Source organism: Dendropsophus ebraccatus, chromosome 7, assembly GCF_027789765.1.
Source record: "Dendropsophus ebraccatus isolate aDenEbr1 chromosome 7, aDenEbr1.pat, whole genome shotgun sequence".
Taxonomy (NCBI): domain Eukaryota; kingdom Metazoa; phylum Chordata; class Amphibia; order Anura; family Hylidae; genus Dendropsophus; species Dendropsophus ebraccatus.
Genome location: NC_091460.1, coordinates 102,650,528 through 102,676,535, shown reverse-complemented (window position 1 = coordinate 102,676,535; position 26,008 = coordinate 102,650,528). Strand labels below are relative to the sequence as shown.

The window sequence follows — 26,008 nt, the reverse complement described above, 5'->3', positions numbered from 1 at the left end:
TTTTTTTTATTCGTCATCAGTTTGCGCTATTATGGGGTTGTTATCCAACCATGGTATTTAGTCTGACCATAGACAGTGTGAAACAGGGACAAGCTCCCATGTTTCAATGTTGTAGGATTCACTTAGATGAAACTTCAGGTTTCATTTAATTAGATCATTTACAATATATTAATGGGAAAATCCATTTAAAAGGGGTACTCCCGCTTTTTTTTTTTTTCTTATAAATCAACTGTTTTCAGAAAGTTATATAGATTTATAATTTAATTCTATTTTAAAATGTCAAATCTTTCAGTACTTATCAGCTGCTGTATGTCCTGCAGGATGTGGTGTATTCTCTGCAGTCTGACACAGTGCTCCCTGCTGCCACCTCTGTTCATGGCAGGAACTGTCCAAGGCCATAACAAATCCCCATTGAAAACCTCTTCTGCTCTGGAAAGTTCCTGACATGGACAGAGGTGGCAGCAGAGAGCAGTGTGTCTTACTGGAAAGAATATGCCACTTTCTGCAGGACATACAGCAGCTGATAAGCCCTGGAAGACTGGAGATATTTAAATAAAAGTAATTTACAAATCTGTATAACTTTCTGACACCAGTTGATTTGAAAGAAAACATTTTTTGCCGGAGTACCTCTTTAATACTATACCTTAGATATAATTTTTTATGTTTTTTTCTACAGAGCCTATAATTATCTGAATTTGTCGTTTAGGCACTGGTGAGATTCATGTATGCTATGAAGAAGGGATATAGAAGAGTTACCTATCACAACTGGCGCCATGGATTCAATGTTGCACAAACAATGTTCACACTTCTGATGGTATGTTATTTTTAGGCTTACAAACATGAACAAGTTAACCTTAAATGGGGCTCTAACATAAACCTCAGCCCCTTCAAATGGCTGATTGTCTAGGGTGCCAGAAAGGGCCCCACCAAGGGATAGGCCGTCAATTATTACAGGCTGAATAACCCCTTTAACAAAATAGCATTGAAATCAATGCAGAATGGCTGGAAATAATTGGCAGGTGAATTATTTCCACAGCTGTAGCAACAGTGGCTGTTGTTTAATAAATTGTGTGACCAACGGCCATTGTTTGCATTGACTTCAAAGCAACACATTTCAATGTGAAAAAAATGGCCGTTGTCCATATGTTCTGTGAACATAACCTTGAAGTTTAAAAAATAAGGGAAAGATATACTTGGCATTTAAATAAGTACTCAAGAGAAATTTTATTTTCAAACCAACTGGTATCAGAATGTTATATAGATTTGTAATTTACTTCTTAAAAAAAAAATTCCAGTCTTCTTGTGCTTATCAGCTGCTGTATATCCTGCAGGAAGTGGTGTATTTTTTCTAGTCTGACACAGTGCTCTCTGCTGCCACCTCTGTCCATGACAGGAACCATCCAGAGCAGTAGAAAATCCCCATAGAAAACCTCTCCTGCTTTGGACAGTTCCTGTCATTGACTGGAAAGAATACACCTCTTCCTGCAGAACATACAGCAGCAGATAAGTACTGGAAGACTGGATTTTTTAAAAATATAAGTAAATTACAAATTAATTTAACTTTCTGACACCAGTTGATTTAAAAAATGTTTATTTCTCCAGAGTACCCATTTAATATGTTAGTCTTAAAGGGGTTATCCAGATGTACAAATAGAAACAGCAATGTGCAGTTTCATTCTCACCTAAGACTTATTTCCCTGTTTATAGACTGGGAAGTTAAAGCGCTATTATACTGATCTAGAAGCCATGGCCATGGTTACTGCAGGGTTCTGTCATGATATAGACCACAGAGGAACTAATAATCTCTACCAGATGAAGTAAGTCATGTATTTTATCTATTCTCCATGCAGTTGGTAGGTTTCATGCATCAAACATTCTATTGAATTACTGTTGATTAATCTCTACTTGCCTTTGGCATGCCAATATTGTCGGAGATATGGCTAATAGGGAGCATTCGTACTAATATACATATGTTGGGTGTCAAATGATTGACATATTGCCTCAGCTGTAACTATATTGGACACAGACAAATAAAAACTTTCTAGTTCTTGGATCATTTGAACTTGGACTAGACAGATTTTAACAGTGGATCATGCTGTTTGACCGGACGTTCTGACCGATAATCGTTTACTGTAATAGGACATGTTGTTAAGGCAACAATCAGCCGACATGCACAATGTAAACTGATCATTGTCTTTTAGCATTTTGTCAGGCTATGTTCACATTATGTATGAGACCGGCCGTTCCGTGACCTGTAAGTGTCACGGAACGGCCGGTCTCTGAAAAGATCATCCCGGCCTGCCGGGTGATCTTTAGGACTGCAGAGTTCTGATGCGGGCGCATCCGTGCGTGCCTGCATCAGAACTCCCCACTGCACACTATGGAGCAGGCGGCCGGAGGCACTCGCTCCATAGTGTGCACTGACTGGAACAGAATAACTGACATGTCAGTTGTTTGTGGCGCCGCCAGGGATCCCTGATGGAGCATCTACTATGAGTATACGCTCTCGCCGGGATCCCATAGATGTCAAGGTAGTGTATATTTTCATAATAATCACGGCCGTTGTTGCAATGTAGTTTTGAGCATAGCCTAATTTTTATATTTTTTTCTAAAAAAAAAAAAAAATGCCTCCTACATTTACACCTACTTATGCATAGGCATGGCGGTCTTTTTCCCGCATTTGTAGTACCAGCACCTGCAAGGAGATGGGTAGATGACCTGCACATGGGTGAAAAAGACCGGCCTGCTTATGCGTACCTGAAGATGCATAAATAAATGTAAATGTAGAAAAGGAAAAGAAATGTAGAAAACGTGGAGTAAGGTGTTACAGGGACATAGCAGTATGCACCAACATGCTGATGGTTTCCATTCCTTTATTGTGATTAGCTGATGTGGGCAATAAGGATAGTTTTTCAAAATGATACCCCAGTGTGTTCTAATCCATGCACCCTAGCATACTATATATAAACAGTTCCCAGTAAATTTTCTAATTTTAGTATTTACCAAATTGTGTCCAAAATAGGAAATTTAGTACAGAGGGTTAGCACTTAAATGTAGTTGGTTGTTTTATTAAATACTGTATTATTTTCTCCTCAGATCTCAGCATCCTTTAGCTAAATTACACGGATCCTCTATTTTGGAAAGACATCACTTAGAGTTTGGAAAGTTCCTACTGGCAGATGAGGTGATAAGACCCTACATTATTATTGTCCTTATGATAGTGTGCACATTAGCTTGTATAGTGGTGGTCTCAGTGTTTACCCTTTAGCCCTGTTTTTGCATTTACATTTTCCAGTCATAACTTTTTTGTATAGTCACGTCACTATTTAATGGCATTTTTCATCTTATGAAATGTACTAGAAATTAAAAATTCTGCAAATTCCATGTTTATGCAATGTGTTACTAGCACTTTCTGAACTTTTAAGGAGGACTTCAGCAAAAAAGTTTTTTTCCAAATCAACTGGGGTCAGAAAGTTATATAGATCTTTTATTTACTTCCATTTAAAAATCTCAAGCCTTCCAGTACTTATCAGCTGCTGTATATCCTGCAGGAAGTGGTATATTTTCTATTCTATTTGACACAGTGCTCCCTGCTGCCACCTTTGTACGTGACAAGAACTGTCCAAAGCAGTAGAAAATACCCATAGAATACCTCTCCTTCTCTGGACTGTCCCTGACATGGACAGAGGTGGCAGCAGAGAGCACTGTGTCAGACTGGAAAGAATATACCACTTCCTGCAGGACATACAGCAGCTGATAAGTACTGGTAAGTTAAGTACTGATAAAGTAAATTACCAAACTACACAACTTTCTGACACCAGTTGATATGAAAGAGAAATGTTTTTATCCAAGCACCCCTTTTTTGTTCTAAAGTACAGTTGGGGGTCACTGTCTCCACAGAGATCCCATGCCCACAATTTTAACCCCCGCTGCCACAAATGGTTCAGTGGTTGCAACTCGCAGCAGAACATCAATCAATATAACAGAATTGTCAGGTGTAGACTTTTGCCTGGTTTATTCCTCTTTTTTAGGCATAAAGCTTAATAAATCTGGCCTTCTCCCACACCTCTTCGCGACTTGACACCCCGGCTGGCATATGCCATGGAGAAATGGGGCAAATCTGCCCCTTTTCTTTGGCGTATGCCAGGGGTGCATTTTAGTAAATGTCCCCCATAGTAAGGCCCGCCTCCTCCCCCCCCAATGTGACAATATTCCCTCCCCTCTGGCTCCATTGATTCTAACGTGTGTTTAAAGTGTTTAAAAAAAAAGGACCACACCACCGGATTCCTGTGGACGTCGCCAAACAGCTAGTGTTATTAAAAAAAGAGATGTACATAATGGTACATTCCCTTTGAGTTATGACTGAAAACAATAAAAAGTTATAGTCTTCCTGTGTGATATTAAATTACTTCAGCTTCAAACAATATTTAGTTTAGTCAAACTCTTGTGCACATTATATATATATATATGTACAGTATTTATATATAGTTCTGTTATATAACCTATTTTATCTTTGTGGCAGTCCATGAACATTTACCAGAATCTTAACAGAAGACAGCACGAAGTTGTCATTCACTTGATGGATATTGCAATCATAGCTACAGATCTGGCTCTTTATTTCAAGTAAGTAGATGAAAGCAGTCATCAAAGTACCAATGGTGTTTTTTATGGTGCATAAGTTACATTTTGCTTTGTAGCTACTTGTTTAACATAATGACTTATGATTAGCAGGTTCTATCTATACTGTACATTAAGGCTATGTTCACACTACGTAAGAGACCGGCCGCTCCGTGACCCCGGTAGGGTCACGGAACGGCCGGTCTCTGGCCGGATCATGATCTTTCGGCCGCGGAGCTCTGATGCGGGCGCATCAGCGCGTGCCCGCATCAGAGCTTCCCATAGCGCACAGTGAAGCAAGCTGCCGTAGCCGCTCGCTTTACTGTGTGAACTGACAGGTCTTTCCACGGCCGGAATTCACTGAATTCCGGCCGCAGAAAACTGACATGTCAGTTATTTGCGGCGCCGCACAGATCCCGGCCGGAGCGTATAGGATGTGTGTACGCTCCGGCCGGGGTCCCATTGAAAGTAGGGTTATGTTCCACCCCGCAAAACTACGGCCGTAGTTTTGCGGCGAGAACTATGGCCGTAGTTTTACGTAGTGTGAACATAGCCTAAAGGTGTATAGACCCCTAAAAATCATTCAACTTGCTGAAAATGTTTCCAAAAATATAAAATGTTCTTGAAAACTTAAAAACTTTGGGGCACATTTATAAAAGCAGCATAGCCTCCTCCTGCACCAGATTTACCATGATTTACGTCTGCTCGGGAGCAGGTGTGGATTTCTGCTCCTGCCGTACAGCAGGCGCAGGTCAGGCCAGTTTCACTAAGAGGCGTGCGCCTCTTAGTGAATCCGTTGGGGCAATTGAGGACGGGATCTAACTTTAACATAACAACATGCTCCTACCTCCCTGGCTCTTCTGAAGAAAATGTCTGACATCAGACCTCCCCTTTAAACTGGCACTGTCGTTTTAAAAGACACTGCATAGATTAATAGTTAAAGCGAATATAAGAAACATTATATTATTATCGGTTAACAGTGTCAACTAGGCGGAGCTTCACTGCAGTTGGGCCCCATATACTTGCTGGGGAGAACTGTCATGAAGCCCCGCCTAGGTGACACTGTCCACCAATAAAACAAAGCGATTTTAGAGTACAAAGAAGACACAGACATGTGTTATACAGGTATATATAGAATGTGCAGCCTCTAAGCTTGTGGATGATGTGGAGTAAGGGGGGGAGGGGGTGTGACAATATCACATTAAAGTAATTGTCTGTGAAAAAGGGTTTAGTTTTTTTTTTTTTACGTAAATATGCCCAGACTGCGTGATGTAAGAAAGCTTTTACTTGTCTCCTTCACTCCTCTGAAGCCTCCATTTTCCTAGCATCCGATCTTTGTTGAGCCACACTTCTTGTGCATTGGTTGGTACGAGACATTACCACTCAATAAACCACTGTCAGTTGTGGCTGAGCAGTAATGTCTCTTGCCAACCCCAGTACTAGTAAGTAGGTGCAACACAGCCAGGCAGGGCCGGCTCCGGGTTTTTGTGGGCCCTTGGGCGACAGAGCCTCAGCGGGCCCCTCATCCATCCATCGACTATGCACAATCACTTGAGACACCATTAACAAACACAAACACACATTACTGACACACATTGACTAACTGGCACATTGACTGACTGGCACATTGACTGACTGACACACATTACTGACTGACACACACATTACTGACTGACGAACACACTTACTGACTGACTGACACACACACATATACACACAGCACTTGCAGCTCAGTCTTCTCCCTTTTCCTCTCTGCTCTCTCTCTTTGGGCTCCTGGAGGTGCTGGTGACCCGACACTTGCCTAAGTAAGCCCTGTGCTGACGCAGGCCCTGCAGCCAGGCACCGGGATGACAGAGACTGTGAGGGAGATACATACAAGCTTTTTTTATTGCTCAAGCAACCTAGGCATACAGTATATATATAAAAGAAACATTTTCCTAGATAACCCCTTTTAAGAAAAGTTTTTTTAACCTCACCACTGGCTAGTCCAACTATGTGTGCCAATTGCACTGGCTAAAGGTTATATTACACAGCTGCAGGCCGCATTAGTTATCGCTAGGTTGCTTGCATGGCTCTCTGGTTTAATCAGCCATCGGCTGTAAATCCCCTGTTAGATAATTATACTTTGACAAGTCATTGTTACCCATCAGCCAATCAGTGAGCCTTATTACACAGGGAAGTATCTGCCTGATTTAACAGATTATCAGCCAGTGTATTAAGGCCTTTACCAGGCAAAGAAACACTTGGACCGCTATACATGCCACAGAGGTAGTTTTTTTCTCAATCCCACCTAGACTTTACATAATGCCCCCAGTCATCATAGGACTTAGGGCCCTATTACACTGGAGGTTTATTGCGCAATATATCACTCTACCATTCTAATTTAAACGATAATTGTTTTGTGTATATGCAGGCAACGATCAAAAAAATGTTCATGTGTTGTTGATCGCATCTTTTAAGCTGACCATAAAATCATCTTTAATCATTTGCTGATCTTTAAATGTTTGCTAAATACTCATCATTCTGGGATCAGAAAGAGGACACGATCGTAGATACGATCATAACGAACCACTACCTTTTTGTGTGTTATGGTGAACGATTTCAGGTTGTTCCCAGTTGTTCAGTTGGTAAACATTGCTTCATCTAATAAGACTCTTGCACAGTCCTCACAGTCCGTGCGTGCTGCAGAGATGAGTCCAATGCCCAAAGAGAATGACAGCTCCAGTCATTCTCTATGGGCATCGCACTCATCTCAGGTAATTTGCATACAGCACACTCACGGCCTCAGGCGCTGATATCTTTGTCCCAGGACCGGCTCCAGGAGCGGGACTCGCCGTGAAGGGTAAGTATCCGGGGGCTGCACCGAGGGGTCGGGCTGGCTCTGTGCCCGCGTCCTCAGTGACAGGTTCCCTTTAAGTGATGCTATTGAATAAAATGCATATTCTAGACAAATATGTTTCCCCCCTACAGGAAGAGAACAATGTTTCAGAAAATTGTTGATCAGTCAAAGACCTATGATGACCAACAGAAGTGGATTGAATACTTATCACTTGAAACAACCAGAAAAGAAATCATTATGTATGTATGCTATAAATTTTATTTTATGAGAAATAGCTTGAAACGGTTTAACTTCTAACCTAAATTAATGTAATTGTAAGGAATAAAAAGGAGCACAGGGTGAAGCCTGTAAAATCTCTGGACATATTACTGCTCACTTCTTCTCTTTTATCTATTTAGAGGTTCAAGCTTAATCATTTTAATTCATTGCTTGCGCTCCCTGCATACAGTAGATGCGCATCTTAGTAAATTAGAATATCATTAAAAAGGGTTTTTTTCAGTAATTCAATTCAGAATTGCAACCCTTATATTATATTACAGTCACAGAGTGAACTTTTTCTAGTGTTAATTTCTGTTAATGTTGATGATTACGTCTTACAGCCAAGGAAAACTCTAAAGTCATTATCTCTGAAAATGAAATAAAATTAACCCAAAACACCTGCAAAGGCTTGCTAAGAGTTTAAAAAGGAGCCTTATGGTGTGTTTACGCAGAGAGATTTATCTGACAGATTTTTTAAGCCATAGCCAGGAATGGATTTGAAAAGAGGGGAAATCGCAGTCTTTTCTTTATGACCTGTTCTCTGTTTATAGTCTGTTCCTGGCTTTGGCTTTAAAGATCTGTCAGATAGATCTCTCTGTGTAAATGAACCCTTAGTCTGGCTCAGTTGGCAACACAATTACTGGGAAGACTGCTGACCTGACAGATTCCAGAAGGCAGTAATTGACACACTCCACAAGGGGATTAAGCCCCAAAAGGTCATTGCTAAAGAAGCTGGCTGTTTACAGTGTTGTATCAAAGCATATTATAAGACAGTGGAGTTGAAAGAAAAAGTGTGGAATAAAAGGATTCACAAGTAACCGGGATAACCGCAGCCTTGATAGGATTGTTAAGAAAAGGCCATTCAAAAATTTGGGGTAGATTCACAAGGAGTGGACTGCTGCTGGAGTCAGTGCTTCAAGAACCATCACATACAGACGTCTGCAGGACATGGGCTACAAGTGTCACACTCCATGTGTCAAGCCACTCATGACCAATAGACAACGCCAGAAACCTCTTACCTGGACCAAGGAGTAAAAGAACTGGACTGTCGCTTAGTGGTCAAAAGTGTTTTCAGATGAAAGTAAATTTTGCATTTCTTTTGGAAATGGAGGTCCCAGGGTCTGGAGAAAGAGTGGAGAGGCTGTACGCAATCCAAGCTGCTTGAGATCTAGTGAGACGTTTCCACAGTGATGGTTTGGGAGCCATGTCATCTGCTGGTGTAGGTCCACTGTGTTTTATCAAGAATCAAGACCAAAGTCAGCGCAGCCATCCACCAGGAAATATTAGAGCACTACATGCTTCCCTCTGCTGAAAAGATTTTTGGAGATAGAAAAAAGTACCACTGCCAAAAGTACCAATACCTGGTTTAATAACCACAGTATCATTGTGCCAGCAAACTCACCTGACCATAACTCCATAGAGAATCTATGGGGTAATGTCAAGAGGAAGATGAGAGACACCAGACCCAACAATGCAGATGAGCTGAAGGCCGCTATCAAAGCAACCTGGGCTTCCATAACACCTCTCTAGTGCCACAGGCTGAACACCTCCATGCTACGCAGCAGTGATGCTGTCATTCATGCAAAAGGAGCCCTGACTAAGTATTTAGTGAATTTACTGTACTTTTCATACTTTTAATTTGGCCAACATTTCTGTGTTACAAAATATTAACAGAAAAAAACACTAGAAAAAGTTCACTGTTTGCAATGACTCTATATAATATAGGGGTTTCACCTTTTAAATTGAATTACTCAAAAACTTTTTGATGATCTTTAAATTTATTGAGATTCGTTTGTAAATGTAATACACAACATGCTGACCACCTGCAGTCTCCACTAGAATAGGCTTAGGTTATTACTGCATACTGTTCTACTGTATATGAAATCCATTGTTTGACGTCACTCAAGCGCCGGTGCACTGGGGAAGAAAGTGGCATCTTGTGACCACAGACATAACATTGCTGGCGGCCACAAGAGTTGTTCTTTGGTTGGACAGCTAATGGCTTCTTACATATGTGAATAAGAGGTCTGCATTTAACTATAAGCACTCATCAGAAGTGCTTACAGTTAAAGTGAAACAAAGAAATGGAACAGCGCTCCATAGCACAGGTCAGCTGGTAGAATAGGTGTGAGCACATCACCTGTGTAGGTTGTGCAAAGGGAGGCACAACACTCAGAATGGCTTGTATCAGAACCGCAGCCTCTCCCGGGTAGATCCAAACAGGATCATATACGATACAAAGAAACACCTCCTCTTCGTGTAGGGGAGTTGCGGGGCGCAGGTCCAAAGAAGGAACAATGTCAGGAAAAAAATAGTTTATTAAAAATTCCCATAAAAATAGCTAAAAAGCGACACAACGCATTTCTAAACCGAACTGGTTTCATTTTGACACTTGAGAAAGAAGCCAGTCCAGTTTAGAATCGCGTTGTGTCGCTTTTTAGCTATTTTTATGGGAATTTTTAATAAACAATTTTTTTCCTGACATTGTACCTTCTTTGGACCTGCGCCCCGCAACTCCCCTATATGGAGAGGAGGTGTTTCTTTGTACAGTTAAAGTGGGCCCCCTGAACTTGTCATTCTACTGGACTGCATCTGTTTCTAGAGGTCAGGATTGTCAGTCAGTGGGAGAACTGTGGCACCGGGCTAAAGACCCATCCCAGATGCCTACTGCTAGCAGCACCCTTGCAGAGAAGATCAGCTGTCAATCTTTATTAGGCACTACTCCTAAAAATGTAATTATTATTAAGTATAACTACAGTGCAATGGATAACTACCATTATGTTTTTGCTGTAGGGCTATGATGATGACAGCATGTGATTTATCTGCTATTACAAAACCTTGGGAGGTCCAGAGCAAGGTGAGATATCTATAATTTTATATTGTATATGTTACATTGTTTTTTAGGCTAACATCCATAAGCTGGAGGTATACAGTACATCAGGAGTATTAGCGGATGTATACCTCTGACATATGCCACTGTACTTTACATTGCCTTACTATATAAAAAAGCTTTCCCACACAGCAGAAATAAAAAGGCATGCTCACAAATACAGGATAATCTTTTAGGCTTCGCTAGTTGAACTGGAGCCTATGGCTATATTCAGAGTATGTGCCGGGAGTTCATTATGCCTACACTGATTATAGTGGTAAAATAGGATTAATCAGTCACAAAGAAGAAAGTTTATTTATTTTATTTATTTCAATTGGTAATAACAAGTAGACGAAAACAGTATAGAAGTATAGAATTGGCCTGAAATGCAGAAGGGTGTCTAAGAGTATATATATATATATATATATATATATATATGTATATGAGCTGCAGAAATAATAGGACTGTATGCATCAGGTGCTGCAACCTCACTGAACTGACAGTAGAGACATGGCAGGGGGATAGGCAGGGTGGTAGGACTGTGAAGGAGAGCAGAGGGAAGACAATGTATTTGGGAAATCAGGAAGTACAAAAGTAAGACCCCCCCCCCCCCCAAAAAAAAAAAAAAAAAAAAAAGAACTGCGGCAAACAGGTAAGCAGTGCTGGTCAACAGGGCATTCTGTATTTGTATTTATAGAAATGCTGATATAATTCTAGTTCACTAGAATACTTATTGTCATTACGGTCATTGTTTTATTAACAGGTTGCTCTTTTAGTTGCTGCTGAATTCTGGGAACAAGGTGACTTGGAGAGAACTGTACTTCAGCAGCAGCCTATTGTGAGTGAATGCATTTTATGAAGAATTATTATTATCAGATAGAACCTGCTACAGGCACCTATAATATAAAATAGTTATTACCAATCTATAAATTGACAGCACCCCCTGTAACCCCTTCCGGAAGTTTGATGTCATGTATGTGACGTGTAGCCTTGGGAAGTGAGTATGAAGTCTGTTCAGAAGATGAGCATACTCCATACAAAACTGTAGCTGAATATACATCAGTGGTCAGGATCCACGATAACTCCAATCCCAGCCATTTATCCTCCTAGATGCTGCATTCAATAGAGACTGTGGCATCTAGTAGCTAATATTAACAGTGGTTATCCCTTCCCTTCTCTGACCAGTTCCATATGATGTGATTACACTAATGATGATGAATACACTAATACCTATTGCCAGAATTGCTATGTTCAGTCACCTTGCCTCCCAGAAAAGGAGTCCTCACACAGCATCATAGTAGGAAAAGTTCTAGGAGTCAGAAAAGGATGATGCATTTATGCCCCCAATGCCTTTATTAGCTGGTTATTGGCTCCGTCCTGATCCTATCCTGGATCATGTAAACATTGCCCAGAACCACTGAGATCTACAGCAGGTTATGTATGCAAAGGATGTCACTTATTCTATTCATTCTATTGATTCTATTGAATTTAATGAAGTATGGATGTGATTCTCTTTGGAATAAATAAAGAGGGAAATTTATCAAACATGGTGTAAAGTGAAACTGGCTCAGTTGCCCCTAGCAACCAATCAGATTCCACCTTTCATTCCTCATAGACTCTTTAGAAAATGGAAGGTGGAATCTGAATGGTTGCTAGGGGCAACTGAGCCAGTTTCACTTTACACCATGTTTGATAAATCTCCCCTTTTGTTTTCCCCTGCACACATAAGCGACTATAAGTGACATGAAGCTTGACAGTCTGTCACATACAGTATTCTAGGGCAGGACCAGGATGGAGCTAATAAAGGGATGGATAAAACTTAACTACACTGAAATGGTGAGGCTGGGTTCACACTGTGTTTTTAGCATACATTTAACTGATCAGTTTTTTAAAACGGACAAAAAAAAATAGTGTCAGCAACGTTTTTGTGTCCGTAAAAAAAAACGGATCCGTTTTGATCCATTTTTTTAATAATGGAAGTCAATGGAAAAACGGATCAAAATGGATGCACACAAATGCATTCGTTTTTGCAATCCGTTTTTTATATGTTTTTTTCAAAAACGAATGATAAAACGGACTGCAAAAACTCAGTGTGAACCCAGCCTAAGGGTGCCTTCACACCTACCGGATCCGCAGCACATCTCACTTCTGCGGACTCGCTGCGAATCCGCAGAAGTGAGATCCGCTGTGGATCCGGTAGGTGTGAAGGCACCCTAATACTGTTTTGCAGCTAACCTGGAAAATCATGTGGCCATAGGGTGTATTCATTAAAGGGGAACTATCAGCAGGTTAGACAAATCTAACCTGCTGATAGTCCCCTATGGTGTCCGGGACGCCGAGGAGGAAGGTGTGTGTCTTGCCTACCTCCTTGGCGCTGGTCCCTTGCTGGTAGTAATCTTTGGTCAGGAGGACCCGCCTGCTCCATTAATAATCACCACAGGATATACACAGGAGCCTGCTGCCCACAGCAGCCAATCACAGATCAGCTTTGTGTTTCTGTCTTTTTTTTTAAATGTTAACCTCCTTTAACCTATTTATCAAAAAATTTTACTTTGGGTCACAAAATATGTAAACTAAGTTATTTGTCTATATTTTATGGACATAAACAACATGGAAACAAACAATGTATGTGGTAAAACAAGTACTAGCTTCCAAAAGATGTAAGTACAGTAAAACCTCTTTGAAAAGACCACCCAAAATGATGGATCTGAATAAAGAGGTGGTCTTCTTCTCAAAAACGTGGTCTTTTGGAGGGGTTTTATTATGTCTGTGTTAGCAAATAGAAACTATACAGTGGGTGAGGGTAAAGCTTCATAGCTTTAAACCTACACTGAAAATTACATGGACATCATTTAGATGCCAAACACGATCGGGTTGTTAAAAAGCGCAAGACAATCATATATAACTAGCGTCCAATAGCCCTACTTAATGTCCCTTAGCTTGTATGGGATACACTTCAGGATAAATTAAAATGCTACGGTGCTTAGTTTATAATAGAGAATTAGCATGCATTTGGGAGGAGAATTTCACTGACAAGTAATTATTTCTAATAATATCCCAATAATGTCTGATTATTTTCTAATATATAATGTCTTATTCCAATTACAGCCAATGATGGATAGAAATAAATCTGCAGAACTACCAAAGCTCCAGTGCGGTTTCATTGACTTTGTCTGCACGTTTGTATATAAAGTAAGTCATTAATATATAAGAGGAACATATATCTGAATGAAGGTCATATCTTCTACATATTTGCCTGCCTTCAAAGGGAACCGATCAGCATCAAATTCGCTATAAAGCTAATAAACATTGGTAATAAAGCTTCTAACAGCACCCAAGCATATTTGTGTTTCCCGAGTCCCAGCCAGCAAAACCCCGAAAACGTGAGATGCCTCCAGATACGAGTATACCGGTCTTAAAGGAGAAGTCCGGTGAAAATTTTTATTCAATTATTGTATTGCCCCCCAAAAGGTACAAATTACCAATATACACTTATAATGGGGAAATGCTTATAAAGTGCTTTTTTCTCTGCACTTACTACTGCATCAAGGCTTCACTTCTTGGATAAAATGGTGATGTCACGACCCGACCCAGCTTGATCCCTTAATGCAGTAATAAGTGCAGGTAAAAAAAGCACTTTATGTACATTTCCCGTAATAAGTGTATTTGGTGATTTGTATAACTTTTGGGGGGCAATACAACACTTAAAAAAAAAAATTTGCCGGACCTTTCTTTTAATAAATCTCCCCCATTGTGTGTACCTGTGTGATCTATATGCTGAAGTCACCTATCACTTAACTCCTGTCTGTGTCGATAAACTGGACACAGCTGGACACTGATGGGAATGGATCTGTACAAAACAGGAAGTCTCACAATAGTTTTATGTAAAAGGACGCTAGTTGACCTCAGGGAGATCAACCAAAACACCGCAGAGACACCATCACGTGTCTCAACGTCAGTGTATTCTAGAACATTGCCCCCAGGGAAATCAAATATGCAAAGGAACACTGCAGAGACACCATCACATGTCTCGACGTCAGCGAACTAGCCAGACCTTCCCTCCGGGAAGGAACAACCAAGCCAAAGGCGTTCTCCAGTCAAGGAAACCACCTCAGCAAGGTATCCATCCACAGACAGCAGGTATCCATCCCGAAACAGCTGTCTGTGGGTGGATACCTTGCGGAGGTGGTTTCCTTGACTGGAGAACGCCTTTGGCTTGGTTGTTCCTTCCCGGAGGGAAGGTCTGGCTAGTTCACTGACGTCGAGACATGTGATGGTGTCTCTGCAGTGTTATTTCACAATAGTTTTAAACCTAGCGGCCAAAATGTAAACTGCTAAATTCAGGATTATTATTAAAAACTATAGGTAAAAAAAAATAAAAATTCTTTAAAAATATGTTTAAAGGGTATGTGTCACCTAAATTATCTTTTACTGATTAGAGTCAGACAATAAAACTTGTTCTTTTATTCCAATCTGTCTTATGGACATAGACGACAATAGACAGACGAATGTGAAACATCATTAAACATGCTCTGCAAGAAGTCATTCCACAGGGAGTCATATATCGCTGCAATGCTGTAAAGATCACTTTACAGCAGCCTCCTCTTATCACTACAGACAGACAGAACAGGAAGTCTCAGCTTAGTTTTAGCCCCACTGGTAAGAATGAAAACTGCAAGATCTCAGGAATATTTTATAATATAGGTTGAAAAATGGAAAAATAGAAGAAACTTCACCACAAATTCTTAGAACATGTATAAACATGAACTTGTATAAAATAAATACACTATTCAAGCAATAAATCGTTTTCTGATTACACATTCCCTTTAAGTAGCAATTCAATATGACATTCTTCCTAAATATTAACAATCATTACATCCCGTGTAGGAGTTTTCTCGCTTCCATGAGGAAATTCAGCCGATGTTGGATGGTCTGATGAATAACAGAAAGGAATGGAAGGCTCTGGCTGATGAGTATGAGGCCAAAATGAAGGTGATTGAAGATGAAAAGAAGAAGAAGGAAGATGAACTTGCTGCGAGGAAAGGTTGGATAAATCTGTTTAGTAAATTGTTTTCCATAAGATTTTGGGAACATTCCTGTCTGATAGCGCAGTCTGTACACAAATGGACACATCTACTGAAAGCTGAATCACTTCCATTGATTCTCCAAACTTTAATATTGCCCATGATAATGGAAATGTTTTTGTTGTTTTTGTAGAGACTGTCAGCGCTTTACTCTGGATTTTGTTCCGGTTATAGCTATTCGATGTCCCTGCTAAGATAACAATAATTTTACTTAACCTCAGTATTGTATCGGTATTACCTCTTACTTTGGTTTCCCGCTCCCACACAATATATTTAATGATATTAACCTTAATCCATAATCTTCCAAATCCTCTTTTGCCAAAGTGACTTTAGTTATTTAATCAATGTATTTTCAGTCAGCTGTCCCTGTCTGCCTGAGCTGACACAGCATATTCTTTTGTAAGGTGGTGCATGACCTATATGTCCCAGCCTGGACTATCATTCAGAAAGTAATGTGTGGTAGAAAGCTGGGGACATCTTAAAGTGCTAATTGTTTTTTTTTTGTTAAAGAAATCAATAGGGGTTGTGATCACAAGCGGTTTTGCAATATACTTTTTTTTAAAGTTTTATATGTTAAAAGTGTCACTGTCATCATAGAAAACTTTTGACATCTCATACTGACATGTCAAAAGTTTTGATTGGTCCGAGTCTGTGGGGGAGATTTATCAAACGGTGTAAAATTTAGACTGGTGCAAACTGGGCCCAGCAACCAATCACAGCTCCTCTATCATGTTAGCAGAGCTGGAAGCTGAGCTGTGATTGGTTGCTGTGGGCAGTTTGCACCAGTCTAAATTTTACACCCTTTGATAAATCTCCCCCAGTGTGTTCAGACCTGTACCGATTGGGAGAACTAGCGGTCCTTTCCCAGCTCCGTGTCACATGATCAGTCGGGCTCATAATGTAAGTCTATGGAGCATGACTGATCACGTGACACAGAACCAGGAGAAGATTGTGCTGCAGCGCGGTCCTGTCCCCGTCGTTCTCCTAATCAGTATGGGACCTGGACAGATCAAAACTTTTGATATGTCTCCATTATATGTCAAAGTTTTCTATGATGACAGTGACACTTTAAATCAGTGTTTTACATATGACCAAACTGCGGTCCATGCTCCCTCCATGCTGAAATTTGGTTTTTGCTCTATTCAAATAAAGAGACCAAACACAGTAAGTCGCAGTCCTTTGTCTGCTCACACAAGACACCTGTTCATCATGCGGGCTGTATATCAAATTAGAGCAATTAATTATACTATTAACTTTTACCAATGATATTATCAGCTCTGCAGCTTACCAGGAGACAATGCTCTGTTATGCAACAAATCATTCAGTATAATGTAATTGTATGCTTACAGAGGTTTTGGTGCTATAAGACAGGAGAGCTGACCATACAATGCAAGGACCCCCATGATTCTCTGCTACTGAATGTGAACACGCAGCAGCTTTACACATCCACAGTAAAGGGAGAAACCTAGTGGCCATATGTATAACATTTATTTAAACATAGAAAACTTAAAAAATAGAGTATATTGTAAAACTGCTTGCTATCTTACAGTGCTTCTTTAATCTAAAACTGTATTTTGGCAGGTGATGTGTAAAAACGTAGCCGTAGGATAACATTTCTGAAGCCTACATCTAAGTCTTGCGTTCTGTCTTTTTCCCTATAGCTGCTGCTGATGGAGCTGGAGGAGGGGGTGGTAATGGCAAATCTTCAACGTGTTCAATCATATAACTTTCAGCAGATAGAGCTATTTGTAACCCCATTTGGAGAGAAATACCAAAGGAACAGTTTCATACATTATGTTTTATGGTTGTCTGATTTTAAAATTGAATTTCTTAATGATATCGTATGCAACAAGATCAGCTATAGTTGTTGTCATGGACGGAACACTGACAGGTCCAGTTCACATTGTTCATCAAAATGCAGATTGCGACCTTGGTGTGGAGGTTTGTAAGGTATAATTCTGTTAACTAAAAGGATAGAAATGACCACAAACAAGGTCTATGTAAATCCTATTTCCCCTGAATGATGTTGACCCCACCCAATCAAACAAGGAATAGTTCATAGATCACTACATAATAAAGTAATAGATCAATATACACATACAGAAGATCAATAGACACATCTCAAGCATGAAGAAAATTATGTAGGTGAATATATTTTATATTTCCCAACTTTCTAGATCCCATTGTTTATTTGGTAGTGGCTGATGCTACATTTACTCTTGTAACTCCCAAGAACTCCTTACATAACAATAAAGGAGGACGCACCATCCACGGTACTTGAAATTTAAAGTGAATCTGTACCCGCTGCCATCCATTCCAAACCGCTGGTACATTTCTCTAGTCATCAGAATGCCATGTCTGGTCCTAGGGTTGGCCTCCCTCCTGGGGCCAGTATTATGGTTAAAAGCAAGTTTTATTCCAGCAGCTTAGCAAGGTTAGGGGGGAGGGTCAATGGGGCGGGGCCTAGAGCATCCCTGCCCTAGGCCTGCAGCGCCTTTCTCCCTGTCTCTATCCAGCCCAGGGGCGTGCCAATAAAGAAGAGAGCTGGGAGTGAGGCACTGCAGACCTAAGGCACAGATGCTCTCGATCTGCCCCATTGACTCCCTGCCTCGATGAGGTGCTGGAATAAATCTTGATTTTAACCATAATACCAGTCCCAGGAGGAAGGCAGACCCCAGGATCAGACTAGACTAGAGAACAGTACTAACAGTTTGGGGCCGGTAGAGGCCAGTACAGATTCGCTTTAAGGGTGGCAGATGTATCTTGGGTCTTCAAGTATAAGCTGTTTTGACAGTGGAATCCTACAAAGAGTAATGATATATGATGACCGAAGTTGCTCTACATGTGAGCATGAAAATTAATAGAAAGTATATTAGACAGCCTTTTTGAAGTTAGATATGAAACATTAAAGAGGTTATCCAGCCTTATAAAATTGATAGGCCTTCAGTACTAGATCTGCGGGTGTCGGACTCCCAGAATCCCTTGAAAGGTCCATGGCACTTAAAGGGGTGCTGCAGTCTCTTAATATTTAAAAGTGCTTGTCCTTGTGTTGCCATACTAATAGTAGTAGTGGCACAAGGTAGTGCATTGTTGTCTTATCAGTTTTTTAAGACTGTATAACCCCTTTAAGCCTGTACAGCATACCTAGCATAATGTATGTTTGACATAGTAACCGTATGTTTATATCATTGCTATAATGTGGATCTATGCAATATACAAAAAATATTATGCAGTGTAAATAAAGTATTTTTCCAATATAAATGTTATACACCATTTGCTTTCTTATAAATTATTGTGCTTGTGATTTTTTTAAAGCATCATTAGAACATGTATAGATGCAAAAAAAATCTGACCATTGGTTCTAAAAGGGAGGAATTGTTTGGCATTAGAGATGAGTGTAACCTGTGTGTGCTTGGGTCCTATCATTCAGCATTTATATACCAGTCACTGAAGAAGTTGGATGCAGCTCTAGGGAGTCTCGGAAAACATGGGTACAGCCTATGTCCCAGTTGCGCTCATCTCTATAAGGCATGTTTAAATTTAACACGGTCACAAACCTCTGTATTAGGAGAATGTCTTTTTTTGGGTTATTTATTTATTTATTATAAGAAACACTACTCCTGTTAATATACTTTACCTGTGAATGAGACTGAACTATGATATATAGCATTAGGCCCCCTCTGTACAGTCCTCGTATTAGCCCCCCGTGCACCAAAACGATTTATTTGACTGCAATGAAAACTCATGGGCACCACACAATCATGTCACATGTGCTGAAACCATCTAGAAGCCATGCTACTAAGCACAGAATCAGGGAGTTAAGCATCCAGCATCCAGTAAATCCAGTATGGTAAATCTAGGCCTGGATTCTGCTCTAGCCTCTTAGTGAATAACATTAAAATGTTTACTGGTGGTCACTAAAGGCTTAAAGTGTCGCTGTTGTTACAACTTTCAAAATCTAAATCAACAGTAGATGTGATATAAAGCAAGTTTGCAATTTACATTATTTTATTTTTTTAGTTATCATGGAAAACATGCCACTTCCTGTTTTCTGACTCTTTTTTCTCAGTCAGAAAACAGGAAGTCCTGTGTATCCCAGGCCATCTGAGCGCTCACAGAGAAGGCAGACATGTGATTGATGGACACATTGAGCTGTGACTCTCTGTAGTGCTAGTAGGGATGCACGATGCACCGAAATATCGATACTACTATCGATATTCCGGGGCAATAAACAATTCGGTACCAGGATTTCCTGGTATCGATACTTTATGTTAATTTGCATAATAGCGCAGTATAACATAAAGTATAAAGCAGAGAACACGGCCAGCGGCTATCTGAGCGCCGGCCGTGTTCTCTGTGTGCCGCCCCCTGCTCCCACCTGTCATGTCTTAGGTCCCGCGCAGCTTCTGCTCCCGGTGGCGCCAAATTCAAATTGCCGGCACACAGCGATGGCTTGTGCCGGCTATGTAACTGTATACATACCGCTGTCACAACTGACAGCGGCATTCTCCCATCCTGAGCGCGCTGTATATGCAGCAGGGGTCGGCTACTATGTGTAACAGACCCCGGCTGCTAATGACTGCATGTAACCCTTTCAATGCCGCGATGTAATGTGATCGCAGCATTGAAATGGATGATTGACAGGTGGCTGTGAAGTGTCCGATCGGCACCCCCGCAATGTGAGAGCGGGGGGCTGATGGGTCACCTCACAGCCCGAGGTCCGCACTCACCTTCCCGGTGTCTCTGCTGATAGAGTCTGGCTCAGCCAGCTTCTACTAGCAGAGCACTGATACTGATCTATGCAATGCTACAGCAATAATATATAGCATTGCATAGCTCAGGTCATCCAAAGGGCAGAGCAGGGTCAGCGGCAGGAGAGGGAGAGCAGCGCGATCCGGGTGAGCAGGACAGGGGGGAAGGATGGAGGAGACGCGGCCATCTGGCAGCACAGGACTGTGAGGAGGAGCGGCAGGCCGGGCCGTCAGGAGACTCACCTTCCTGATCACAAACGGTAAACAGTGCAAACGCAAAAAAACACCAAGTTCAGTAGCACATAAAAACATGCTACTGAATAAAACTACAGATCATGGCACAAAAAAAAGACCCCTCACACCACAGCCAGACAGGTAACAGTGTTAGGAGTGAGAATAGGGCAATTTTTAAAGCACATTTACTTTAAATAATGGAAACTTTAGTAAAATTAAAGGAATGTGAATTGGTTCGTTACGGACCTGATGGGGGGCATTTCTAATTTTCAATATAATTTATTCAGTATCGAATTGGTATCGAGCATTGAAAAAAAAAAAGTTGGTATTGGTATCGAACTCAAAATTCTGGTATCGTGACATCACTAGTGTCTAGTCAGTTTTTTTCATACAGCACAAGTCTAAAAATCTGCCTGCAGGAGACTGGACCTGGATTTCTGGTAAGTTCAGCTTTGTTTTACAGCATGATGACAAAATAATGAATGTACAGTATATTGCAAACTTGCTTTATTCCTCATATACTGTTGATTTAGATTTGGAAAGTTTTAACAGTGACACTTTAAAATATTAGCTGTAATACACTGCACTAAAAGACTAGTGTATTATACTAGTGATCTGCTGATCACAGAAACAGTCCTCTTGTGGAACATGAAAAAAGTAAAAATAAATAAAGTGTATAAAACAAAATGTAAAAAAATATATCCCCCATGCTCTATAAAATAACAATACTTTTTTCTTCCCCTCTTTCATATAAAACATTAAAAACATTAAAAATACACATATGAGGTATCGCTGCATCCGTAACAACCTGAAAAATAACATTATATTATTATTTATTCTGAACTGTGATAGCTATAAAAAAAAAAATAAGCTGGGATTCCTATTTTTTGTTAATCCGTTCCACCAAAAATGGTAAAAATCAAATAGTCATACATATTCCAAAATGGCGACCCTGAAAAGAAAGAAAAAAGGCAAAATGTATGTTGGGGGTTAAACATAGAAATCTTAAGAAAAGAGTATATTGCACAACTGCTTGCAATAAACGTGCAACTCCAACATGCTCAAGTCCAAGCATTTGAATACCTGTATCCAACAACAATATTTTCCGATGTTCACCAATTATTAAAACATTTGTTTAAATTATATAAAATCCAATATGTCTTCTCTGAACGCAGGACCAGTGTGTGCCTATGTGTCCAGTAGATGGCAGCATAACACTTATATGATTTTAGAGGACCTGTCAGCAATGTCGGTTCTTATACAGCTCGGAACTTGCTTTGGGTTCCAAACTCTTGCTCAGATCTCAAACACTTTTGAGTACTACCACAATAGTCATACAAAAATTTACCAGAAAGTAACGTTCAGAATTATAACTTTGCTCGGTGTCTGAATGTTTTTGCGAGCATGGATCGTGGGCTGTACCTGGTGAGTTTACCACTGGTGAGGCTTCACATACAGTACTGTATTAGACTTCTGGAGTGCATATACAGTATAGTAGTAGAACAGTCACTGCACCACCATCTCCAATCCTGTACTGTATAAGACTGCTGGAGTGCATATACAGTATAGTAGTAGAACAGTCAGTGCACCACCATCTCCCATCCTGTACTGTATAAGACTGCTGGAGTGCATATACAGCACAGTAGTAGTACAGTCAGTGCACCACCATCTCCCATCCTGTACTGTATAAGACTGCTGGAGTGCATATACAGCACAGTAGTAGAACAGTCAGTGCACCACCATCTCCCATCCTGTACTGTATAAGACTGCTGGAGTGCATATACAGTACAGTAGTAGTAAAGTCAGTGCACCACCATCTCCCATCCTGTACAGTACTGTATAAGACTGCTGGAGTGCATATACAGTACAGTAGTAGTACAGTCAGTGCACCACCATCTCCCATCCTGTACTGTATAAGACTGCTGGAGTGCATATACAGTACAGTAGTAGTACAGTCAGTGCACCACCATCTCCGATCCTGTACTGTATAAGACTACTGGAGTGCATATACAGTACAGTAGTAGTACAGTCTGTGCACCACCATCTCCCATCCTGTACAGTGCTGGGGTGGGGGACTATACAGTAAAGGATGAGTGAGGAGTCGGTGACTACTGTACTATAATTGCTGGTTTTGTTGAATGTTTCTTGTATAAAATGTCCTGTACAGTATATAGTGCTTTTCTGTACTGTACTGTAGGGAATAAACTAGGTAATTTTTGTTGGGTGCTGGCACCAATTAAACACATTTACATTATTTCCTATGATAAAACACTGCTCGATTCTCAAACTGCCCCCTGAACCAATTAAGTTCAAGAACCGAGCTACCACTGTATATAGCTTGTCACTACTCTATTCCTTACAATCTAAATTGAGCCACCATGTTGGCTGTCAACTTGGTGGCACCAGCCCTCTCTTCTGTATAGTAGTGTCCACACTGATCGCACAGTGTCAGAGCGTGTCCCTACAATCTGTATGTTGATCAATTCATTCATACCCTTCTTGATACTGATATTTCATAGGCCCTCCTTTGTTCATTCATGCACTAACAATGGGCCAATTTGTGCACACAATTTATGCAAACCTCCATGCTCCCCAATAAAAATGTTTCTACTTTGTGATAACATTCAGTATTAATATTCCTTCTGTGTGTCCCAATATATTAGGTAGACACCTGCTAAATAGTAGGTTGGAAGATCAATCTTCCATAAAGTAGATATATAGTAGGTAAGGTGACCCACCATATAGTAGGTATATGGCAGGTAAGTAGACCCCCTATGTAAAAGATAGACACCACAAATAGTAGGTATATAATATGTAGGTAATCTTACCCTATATAGTATGTAGGTAGACTCTTTATATAGCAGGTACTGTATATAGACTGCCCAATTAAAAATATTAACTAAAATAACAAACAAAATTGCTAATGTGATTTTCTTCTACCTGTGTGGCTGGCCAGAGAACCAACGGCACTGGGCTTCACCATAATTTTCCCTTGCATGTGTGGTATTCTACCTGGGATCTGGGGCATGTACTGTATCCTGAAATCCTAGTACTAGGGAGGCCACTACCAGCAGCACTCTCTGTGATGGCAATTGTAATACCCCGGCTGATAGATTCTCTTTAAATTGATATTGTCACCCCCCACCCCCACACACACACACACTCTATTTGCTGTCTTCTACTCCATCAATATGCTTAGATGCTGCACATGTGATCTATACTGTATAATCTATCTGTATAAAACGTGTCTGTGTCTTCTTTCTGCTCTAAAATCGCTTCATTTCATCAGTGTACAGTGTCACCTAGGCGGGGCTTCATGGCAGATGGACTCCATCTCCGGCTGGGTAGTTGTCATTGTGATTGGCTGATTGTTGTCTCTATTACACAGAGCCTGCCTGATTCGGGCCCTTACACAGCACCAGCTAAAGGGAAAGGGAAGAATTATCCCTGTGAAGTAGGTAGACAGTGTGAAGTAACAAGGGCAATCTTGAACCCCGAACACTGAGTATCACAGAGTCCCCCAAATACAATTTTTACAACATTTTTAAATCCCTATTGCACTAGTGTTCTATTTTACTCTTGTTAACAAAAGCTACCTTTTACCATAGAATAGATACTAGGGAAAACAAGGTATTCGATTGGGGATCAAAGAAATAAGGAATAATAATTCCCTCCCGGTAAGTCATGGGTCAATTCATGCATTTTAAGGCTATGTTCACACTATGTATGAGTCCGGCAGTAGTTCGTACGCCGCCGTACATGTGCGGCTGAAAGTACGGCCGTGGGAAAAATAGACATGCGACCGGATTGCGAACATGCGGGCGAACCGCGAACATACGCCCATAGTACAGTTATGCTTCCCTAGCTTGTTTCAAAGCGATCTGAAACAGGTCATTTACTTGGAAATCTTCGCCCAGCCCCGTAAAACACACAGAACCTTTTGGATCTAAAAAATCACGTTCAATTTGGCTGAAATAAGTACTCCGTACGGGACCGCATGGCAATCCACGCCCGTGAGTTGGAACAGTTCCGGCCGCAAACAATGGTCTTGTTCATTTTTCACGGCACCATATACGATCCGGCCGTAAGCTCATACGTAGTGTGCATTGTGCGGCCGTATAGCGTATACTTTTAAGCGAACGCATCAACCTCAAAACTACGTGCGTATATTCGCGTTTCGCACTACGGACGGAAAAATACGTAGTGTGAACATAGCCTAATGCTCACTCAACTCTACTCATAAGTCAGCATAGAACCCATAGAAACACATTTTTTCATCAACTATTACAAAGTTTGTTTAATTTTCCATTCTATTATATGTATATATACAGTATGGGGGAGATTTATCAAACATGGTGTAAAGTGAAACTGGCTCATTTGCCCCTAGCAACCAATCAGATTCCACCTTTCATTTTCCAAAGAGTCTGTGAGGAATGAAAGGTGGAATCTGATTGGTTGCTAGGGGCAACTGAGCCAGTTTCACTTTACACCATGTTTGATAAATCCCCCCCCCCCCCTATGTACCTAAAAGCAGTATAAAAACTGCAGTTGTGGTGCACTGATATGAAAGGAATCAGAAGACTCTTTCGTGTGCAGTGCAGCATGTGGGATGAAAAAAAAATTCTTAGAACAAGGGATTTGCTTCTTTCAATCTGTGGATGAGGCCAGTATTTGAGTACTGCCCCTATAACCTTAGAGGGGTATAAAATTTAAAGGGATCTGTCAGCTGTAACTTATGTTACACATGGTACTTAGTACTTGGTACTTTTCCTGTATCCAAAATGTAGAGAAATGCTTTTATTCTCTGGTACAAGGAGCCAAAGGGGCTTTTCTAAGCTCCTGAATAGCTACAGGCCGAAATCACCCCTGACCCCGCTTGATTAACACCTGGAAGTCCCAAGCATGATCAGGTATGGGTGGAGGGAGGTGTTACAGCGTGCTACAGAAGCTCAGGAAAGCCTCTTTGACTCTTCATTTTTCTAAATCCTAGAATGATAGACAGATATATGGATGGTACCATGTGATTCCTTGACCTAACAGCTATCTAACATGGTCAGCAGTTTGGAGTGGGACAGATTCCCTTTAACTTTAGGCCTATGTTCACGTTACATATTTTTTTAATTACAAGAACGTCCATTATTGCCGATTAAAACAACGTCCGCTCTTGTTAAAAAAAAGAAAAGAAAAAAAGTACTGCATTGAAATCATTGCAAAACAACAGCCATTGTTCACACAGTGTATTGAACAACAGCCCTTGTTATACACGTTCATGAAAATAATTGTCACTTAAAATACACAATGGTTATTTGATTTCCAGGCACCCCCACCCCCATGGGCTTTAGATAATGTTCCTTCA

At 40.6% G+C, this 26,008-nt stretch overlaps 2 protein-coding genes across 2 annotated transcripts in view; one reads left to right on the top strand and one right to left on the bottom strand.

Moving 5' to 3' along the window:
• Positions 1-13,001, bottom strand: part of LOC138797632 (purpurin-like) — a 62,712-nt gene extending 49,711 nt beyond the window's left edge. The window contains exon 1 of the mRNA XM_069978040.1: positions 12,948-13,001. The gene's annotated coding sequence lies outside the window, so the exon portion shown is untranslated. The remainder of the gene's footprint in view (positions 1-12,947) is intronic.
• The window catches only part of LOC138797627 (rod cGMP-specific 3',5'-cyclic phosphodiesterase subunit beta-like), a 53,512-nt gene extending 35,500 nt beyond the window's left edge, over positions 1-18,012 (top strand). Inside the window, exons 13-22 of the mRNA XM_069978028.1 lie at positions 707-814; positions 1,708-1,817; positions 3,097-3,184; positions 4,523-4,623; positions 7,588-7,695; positions 10,508-10,571; positions 11,347-11,421; positions 13,692-13,775; positions 15,471-15,627; positions 17,329-18,012. Coding sequence (XP_069834129.1) covers positions 707-814; positions 1,708-1,817; positions 3,097-3,184; positions 4,523-4,623; positions 7,588-7,695; positions 10,508-10,571; positions 11,347-11,421; positions 13,692-13,775; positions 15,471-15,627; positions 17,329-17,393 — 960 coding nt within the window. The 3' untranslated portion in view covers positions 17,394-18,012. The remainder of the gene's footprint in view (positions 1-706; positions 815-1,707; positions 1,818-3,096; positions 3,185-4,522; positions 4,624-7,587; positions 7,696-10,507; positions 10,572-11,346; positions 11,422-13,691; positions 13,776-15,470; positions 15,628-17,328) is intronic.
• The last annotated feature ends 7,996 nt before the right edge of the window (positions 18,013-26,008 follow it).